Consider the following 8,240-nt stretch of genomic DNA (forward strand, 5'->3'; position numbering starts at 1 on the left):
GCTGTGACAAGGTGACCTCCCTGAGGAGGCTTTAGGGAGAGTTCAGGAATCAGAGGGAAAGGTCATCTAGGCTGTGATAGGGAGGTGACTGCAGTCTCCAGAGGCAGGGAAGACCTGAGACACTTTGTCATCTGGAAAGTATTTTTTTAAAAGTAGGCAGAAAAAAAAAAAATGGGCTGGAGAGATGGCTCAGCGGTTAAGAGCACTGACTGCTCTTCCGAAGGTACTGAGTTCAAATCCCAGCAGCCATATGGTGGCTCACAACCATCTGTAATAAGATCTGACTCCCTCTTATGGAGTGTCTGAAGGCAGCTACAGTGTACTTACATACAATAAATAAATAAATCTAAAAAAAAGAAAAAAGTAGGCAGAAGCTGGGTGTGGTGGCACATGCCCTTAATCCCAGCACTCAGGGGGCAGAGGCAGGCTGATTTCTGAGTTCAAGGCCAGCCTGGTCTACAGAGTGAGTTCCAGGACAGCCAGGGCTACACAGAGAAACCCTGTCTCAAGAAACAAAAAACAAAAAAACAAAAAAAAACAAACAAAAAGATTAAACCTAATTACCTAATATGCATATAATATGGACTCCTCTATGGTGTGTTCATGGACTCTTACATAATTTACAAAAATCATTCTCTTTATATCATCTGACATCATAATAAACTCAAGGTCTCACAGCATTCCTTATGTATTTTACCCTGACCCCAGGTGCCATTTCCCTTCTGTGGGGTATAACCTGAGGGATGCGGGTGGAGTGGAGAGGCACAGTTATTGTCTATGTAGGTGGGCACAGTTGTCGTTTATGGGGGGCTCGTGCAGTCAGGTGCCTTGAGCATTTCCTCATGGCTCCCTTCCCACACTTGAGTCCTTTCCCTTCTGGTTCCCCATCTTGAAAGCTTCCCCAGTTTCACTCTCCTCGTGTTTGCTATTTCAGGGGTCAGTGACATTTAGGGATGTGGCTGTTGACTTCTCTCAGGAGGAGTGGGCCTGCCTGGATGCTACTCAGAAGGTCTTATACAGGGACATAATGTTGGAGACCTACAGCAACCTGGTCGCAGTGGGTAAGCCTGTGCCCCATGGATGGGGGATGCGTCCTCTACACCGTGGGCTTTCTTCATGTGAATTAAAAGTCATGGCTGTCTTTTAATGTTTAATTGAAGTTGGGTTTGGTGTCCCATGCCTGTCATCCCTTCACTCTGAAGGCTGATGAGAGAAGATTGCTGTGAGCTCTAGGTTACTCAGATACACAGTGAGTTCCGGGCTAGCATAGCCTACATGCTGAGTCCCTGTTTCAAACAAAACATCTAAATGAAATAAGTAAGTAAATAAGTCAGTAAATATAATCGTGGGCGAGAGAGATAACTTGGTGGTTAAGAAAACTGATTGCTCTTGCAGAGGACCTGGCTTCAATTCCCACCACCATAAGGTGTCTCAAAACCATCTGTAACTCCAGTTCCAGGAGAAAAACTGATGTCCTCTTCTGGACTTCATGGGCACCATGTGAGCATGTGTGCTCAAACATACGTGCAGACAGACATTTACATATGAAGAAAATAAAATGAGTGTAAGTCCACAACTCAGTTCCTCCTTTTTCCCCAAAACAATAATTTGAGATTTCTTTGGTCCCAAGTAGGAGCATAATGAAGCACCTGCTTGCCCACTCCTTGTTGGTCCTCTCAGTGAGCTCTAGGTGTTTCAGGGGCCTTCCGCCGTTGTATCTGATCCATATGACTCTGGAAGGTGTATAGACACCAATCATCTTTTCTAAAAATGCAAAGACAAAACCTTTTTCCCAAATCAGCATATCCTTGATCCAGTAACCAGAAAAACCTTTATTTTGACCTCTCCCCCAGAGGAATAATATAACCACAAAATTCAAAATCACACGCATTTTTGAAAAATAAAATAGGGCTGGAGAGATGGCTCTGTGGTTAAGAGCACTGACTGCTCTTCCAAAGGTCCTGAGTTCAGTTCCCAGCAACCACATGGTATGACTCACAGCCATCCGTAATGAGATCTAATGCCTTCTTCTGGTGTGTCTGAAGACAGCTACAGTGTACTTATATATAATAAATAAAGCTTTGGGCCAGATTGAGCGGGGCCGGAGCGAGCTCAGCGGGAGTGAGCTGAGGTCCTGAATTCAATTCACAGTAACCACATGATGGTTCACAACCATCTCAACAGCTACAGTGTACTCACATACATAAGATAAATAAATAAATCTTAAAAAAAAAAAGAAAGAAAGAAAAAAAATTAAAACAATTCAAAATAAATAAAATCAACTAAAATACGATATGAGCCTATTCTTAGGCTTTTTCTATTTTGTAATGCCAGTAAATTAACCCAAAATTCCCATGCAGTCCATGTTCAACGAATATGAGTTATTCTGTAGGACTTCAAAGCTTCCCTAAAACAATTGTTTTCATACAATATCCCTAATATCCTAAAAAAAACTTTTTTTGCTTACTGTAAAAATCTATTCTCAGGCCTTTTCCCCCCTAATCTGTCATGCCAGGATAATTAACCCAAAATTCCTGTGGAGCCCATGTTCAAAGAATATGAATTAGTTATCCTACAGACTTTATTATACTATCTTTAAATCAATTGATTCACACTTCTGTCTATTCCTGCTTATAAGCAGGAAGCTTATCAAACCAGGATTTAAACCCAAAATTCCTGTGGAACCCACTTTAGACAGAATATGAGTACCCTGTAAGACTTATTAGGACAATATATCTTCATACCATCTTTAAAGCAATTAATTCAAACTTTCAATAATATCTGCATATAGGAAGCAAGTAATGTTTACTTGTTAAACTTTCTGCCCAGAACAGCCATTCTGTTATACCATCTGTCTGTTGAGCTCTCTACCTGGAGCCACAGACATTTATTTTATGAGTACCTGTTATACTATCTATCTGTTATGCTCTTTACCTGGGGCCACAAACTTCTAATAATTAATACCTGTTCATAGCAGGTGTAGGACCCCGAGGGGCGCATGCTTATCTAGGTCAGTGGAACATCTGGTTAACATATAACTTCAAACTATGTCAGGAGGGCAACGGGCAGAAGGAGGTGCCGGGCCAGATGGCTGATGACTCAGCCAAGATAGCCGGGACATGTTCCTGCATTCCTCTTCTATCTTTATGGCCAGGCAGCCCCAGGAATATTTTAATGATGGGCCTGCCCAGACATGCCCGGGCCTGTTCCGCTAAGTTCTCAGCCTCAGGCTCCTGAGCTTATAAACAACTCTTTGGACTATTTGACATTAGTTATATGAATCACAGATCTTAAATTTCATCTTAAATTTTGCTTCCCTTCACAGGCAATTATCACTGCTCTCTCTACTTGGAGTCAGTGACTAATTTTCCCTATCCTAGTTCCAAACTGCAGGTGACATTCCCCACGTGATCGGACAAATCTGTGTATAAACGTACCCTAAAAGCAAATAGTCCCAGTTTTATAAATCCACAGTGAAATCGATATCTGCCCCACGATGTAGGCAGCTTCCATCCTCAGGCTCTCTAATACTCAAAGTAGCCTGCAGGCCCCACAGCAGGGGCCTCAGAACCTGAGAGCAGTTTCTTTGTTTCAAGATTCAGATTCAATGCTTGAGTCCATGTGACTTGTCCCAGTGCCACCTTTCTCTCACTTAGAAAATAAAACTCTCTCTTAAATTTCTGGTGGATTCTTGCCCAACACGTTGGTTTATCACCTGTTGTGGGAAATACTAAATACATGGAAATTTTAAAAATCATGATTTTGTGTTAGTATAGGTGACAGTACTCAAATAATTTGAATATAGTGTTTAATCTTAATATCAACTCTATCCAATAGTAGCATAAGCTCTGTCTTAATTATATTAATATTACTTTTATTATTTTGGGTTTTATGATGCTAGGTCTCATGTAGTATAGCCTGCAGCCTGGCTTTGACAGTGACACTAAATCTGGCCTTAGAATTCTTATCTGCCAGCTTCCACTCCAGCTTCCACTCCTCAAGTGTGTATCACTATGCCCAGTGTTTAGAATGTGAAAATTGAGCATAGAATCCCATGGGGCTCGCCTAAACGAATGTCATTAGTAGTGAGCTGCAGGGATGGGGTCTACACTAGACAGTGTACCTATGGGTTCATGTTCTCACCACTCACTTCTGCCTTCCTCTTTTTTTTTTTTTTTTTAAAGATTTATTTATTCTCCAGAAGAGGGCGTCAGATCTTGTTACAGATGATTATGAGCCACCATGTGGTTGCTGGGATTTGAACTCCAGACCTTCGGAAGAGCAGTCGGGTGCTCTTACCCACTGAGCCATCTCACCAGCTCTCTGCCTTCCTCTGAAGTGACAAGCCCTGTCTGCATTTAAAGGAGATTAAAACCCTAATCTGAAGCAGCTGATTTCTTACCCAAGTTGCTTTTTCCTTCTCTGAAGTCTTTCCTTAGTATTATTTGGGCTATCTATCTGTCTGTCTGTCTATCTATCTATCTATCTATCTATCTATCTATCTATCTATCTATCAGATAAGGTTCTTGTTATGCAGCTCAAGCTGCCTTGGTTCATTCCCACCATCTGGATTTATAGCATGATCTGCTGTGCCAAGCTGTATAGACCTTTATAATAATTAAGTCTGTATTTTTAAAAATCTTCACTGGGGGTCATGGTCAAGTACACTTTATATTTATTTGTTTCTTTTTCTTGTTGAGATAAACTTTCTCTGTGTAGTCCTGGCTGTTCTGAATCTTACTCTCTAAATCAGACTGGCCTCAAACTCACAGAGTCTGCACAAATCTGGGATTAAAGTGGACTGCTACCTGGCTTTCAAAGTACTCATTTTTAATCCCAGCATTTGGGAGGCACAGGCAGGCAGATCAAGGTAAGCCTGATCTACATATCATCTTCTGAGACATTCTGGAGTAATTAGAGAGACTGAGTCTCAAAAAAAAAAAAAAAGTCTACACTATGAGCCATTTCTTTCTTTCTTTTAAGTGGGACGTTGCATTTCCAAGCCAGCTCTGATCGTCTTACTAGAGCAGGAGAAAGAGCCCTGGATGGCTGTGAAGGAAGAAACAGACAGGCTGAGCCCAGGTGAGTAAGAGTGAGGTATTTCATTATTGGTTGTGTGTGTGTGCACACACGTGTGCACGTATCCTGGGGCTGGAGTGATAGGGGCTGCTGGTTCTCAAACCCAGGGCCTCTGGCAGAGCTCTCAGAGTTCTTGATCACTGAACCAAAGCCAAGACAGTTTCAGCACCAGTGAAAACTGTAACGATGGGAGGACACCAAATGTTTGAATTCTGTGTCTTCAAAGATGGTTCTCACCTTCCTGAGGAATCATCACACCTGGCCCTGGAGTCAGAGGCACGTCAGGGTCAGGGTGGTCTTTCCTAGTTCCTACCCTACGTCTCCCCCATTTTTATTACTAATAAACAATCCGGGGCATGCGGGTGATGTTATCATTAGACTACTTCTTGTTGAATAGGCGTGTTGAAGTCCTTGGGGCAAGGTTGAGCTTCATCGTGAGGGTAAAATTGGGAGCTGCAAGGCTCTGGCGTCATAGGTAGGAGCCAGTAATCCTTTAATAGCAACTGACTAAAGATCTGTTTATAAATGTTTTGCATCTGTTGTTGAAGAAATCTAGACAAGAAGTTCATGAGATAGTGTGTGGTTAGTAGGATTAAAAAAAGGAAGAGGGGGCCTGGAGAGATGGCTTGGCAGTTAAAAGCACTGCCCGCTCTTCTAGAGGACCTGAATTCAATTCCCAGCAACCACATGGTGACTCACAACCATCTGTAATGGGATCCAATGCTCTCTTCTGGTGTATGTCTGAAAGTAACAGTGATAGTATATTTCACATACATAAAATAAATAAATCTTTAAAAAGAAGGAAGGAAGGAAGGAAGGAAGGAAGGAAGGAAGAAAAGAAGAGAAAGAAAAGAAAAGAAAAGAAAAGAGAAGGAAAGAAAAACAAGGAGGGTTAAGAAGTGCCAGGATCCCCAGCCTCCAGCCAGCAGAGGTGGGGAAAAGATGACACTTTATGCCAAGGCAGGGCTTGAGCATTTTCCGCAGCTTCCCGCTGCAGCTTCCTTTATTCTCTCCTATTCTCGGCTTTATTCTGGGGGATCGCCCAATTCATCCCCCTCCACCCTCTGCACTGGTCTCTCATCACTCTTCATCATCCAATCAGCACTCAGCATGCTCTATACACAAGGCATGCATGCAGACAGGGTGCTTGTTGATAGGCCAGTGACTCAATACCATGCTGTATGACGCTATGTGTCAACTGGACAACTCAAGTACCATAAAGTCACTCATACAGGTGAAAAACCTTTTGAATGTGAAGTATGTGGGAAGTCTTTCAGCCGTGTCTTCCACCTTGTTGAACAGAGGATTATCCATGCCGATATGAAACCATATGAGTGTAGTGAGTGTGGGAAAGCCTTTAAACGTCGTTCAGACCTAATGCAACATCAGAAAATTCATTCTGGTGAGAGACCTTTTCAGTGTAAGGACTGTGGGAAGACCTTCACTGTTCTGGCACAGCTCACTCAGCACCAGAACATTCATACTTCAGAGAAATTTGAATGTAAGCATTGTGGGAAGATATTTAGTAGTGGTTCTTACCTTATATGACACCAGAGTATTCGTACTGGTGAGAAACCCTTTGAATGTAATGCATGTGGAATGGCTTTTAGGCTTCATCTATACCTTAATGAGCATCAGAAAACTCACACTGATGAGAAACCTTTCAAGTGTAAGCTCTGTGAGTCAGCCTTTAGACATAAGTACCAGCTCAGTGAACATCAGAAAATTCATACCAATGTGAAACCCTATCAGTGCAAAGAATGTGGGAAATTCTTTCATTGACGATCAAATTTTACTGAGCATCAGAGTATTCACACTGGAAAGAAACCCTTTGAGTGTAAGGACTGTGGGAAGGTCTTTAGACTAAATATACATCTCATTCGACATCAGAGGTTTCATAGTGATGAGAAACCTTTTGAATGTAAAGAATGTGGAAGGGCTTTCATTTTTCCAGCCAGCTCAATTATCATAAAACCAGTCATACACATCAGACACCTTTTGAATGTAAAGAATGTGGGAAGTCGTTCAATCATGTCTGCAGCCTTGTGGAACATGGGGTTATTCATGCTGCTGTGAAACCATTTGAATGTAATGAGTGTGGGAAAGCCTTTCATCTGCGCTCAAACCTCATACATTAGAAAATTCATTCTGGAGAGAGACCCTTTGAGTGTAAGGACTGTGGGAAGGGCTTCACTGTTCTGGCTCAGCTCACTCGGCACCAGAACATTCATACTGGAGAGAAGTCATTTGAATGTGAGCAGTGTGGGTCAGACTTCAGTACCAACTTACTCAACATCAGAGAATTCATAATGATGTGAAACCATTTCAGTGCAAGGAATGTGGAAAGGGCTTTGTTGGTGGTATAGCTCTTAGAATCCACCAAAGAGTCCATACTTCAGTGTGAAGAATGTGGAAAAGATTTCCAATATCAATACCAATTTCTTGGACATTTTAGAATTCATACTGGCAAGAAGCCTTATGAATGTAAAGAATGTGGGAAGTACTTTGCTCGTGGTGGAGACCTTAAAGTACATCAAAGGATTCACACTGGTGGGAAACCATACCAGTGTTAAAAGTTCAAAATCAAGCTTGGTTTGAAATGCTAAAATTCATATTAATAAAAAACCTTATGATGTAAAGTGTCTGGAAAGTCCTTGAGTAATTCTAAGCTAGCTGAATTCATACTGGTAAGAAAATGTTAATCCCACTGGTGGAGAATAAAACCACATCAGAGTTTAAAACCAAAATTTTTTTTTTAAAGATTTATTTATTTATTATATGTAAGTACACTGTAGTTGTCTTCAGACACACCAGAAGAGGGCATCAGATCTCGTTACAGATGGTTGTGAACCACCATGTGGTTGCTGGGATTTGAACTCAGGACCTTCAGAAGAGCAGCCAGTGCTCTTAACCACTGAGCCATCTCACCAGCCCTTAAAACCAAATTTGAAGTAAGCTTTAAGTAAATACTGGCTAGGTGATGGACTTCCTGGCCAGGTCCAGCTTTGGGTTTCCAGAAATAACCATGAGTCCCACCATGCAGGGGCTTAGATAGGCAACCCCACAAGGCCACTGTATTTTCCACCAGGTACAAACAGGGATAAGCATATAGTCTGACTTATTTCCTACTTAGGTACCTCCTGCCTACATATCAAATTGGG

The 8,240-nt window shown here is 41.9% G+C and overlaps 2 protein-coding genes and 1 pseudogene across 2 annotated transcripts in view; all 3 read left to right on the forward strand.

Moving 5' to 3' along the window:
- The window catches only part of LOC110318939 (zinc finger protein 60-like), a 246,128-nt gene that overhangs the window by 26,664 nt on the left and 211,224 nt on the right, over positions 1-8,240 (forward strand). The window lies entirely within an intron of this gene.
- LOC110329926 (zinc finger protein 59) overlaps positions 941-8,240 on the forward strand; it is a 197,162-nt gene continuing 189,862 nt past the window's right edge. The window contains exon 1 of the mRNA XM_029536692.1: positions 941-1,061. Coding sequence (XP_029392552.1) covers positions 1,028-1,061 — 34 coding nt within the window. The 5' untranslated portion in view covers positions 941-1,027. The remainder of the gene's footprint in view (positions 1,062-8,240) is intronic.
- Positions 6,265-7,797, forward strand: LOC110329899 (annotated as a pseudogene).

This window comes from Mus pahari, chromosome 1 (genome assembly GCF_900095145.1).
Source record: "Mus pahari chromosome 1, PAHARI_EIJ_v1.1, whole genome shotgun sequence".
Classification (NCBI taxonomy): domain Eukaryota; kingdom Metazoa; phylum Chordata; class Mammalia; order Rodentia; family Muridae; genus Mus; species Mus pahari.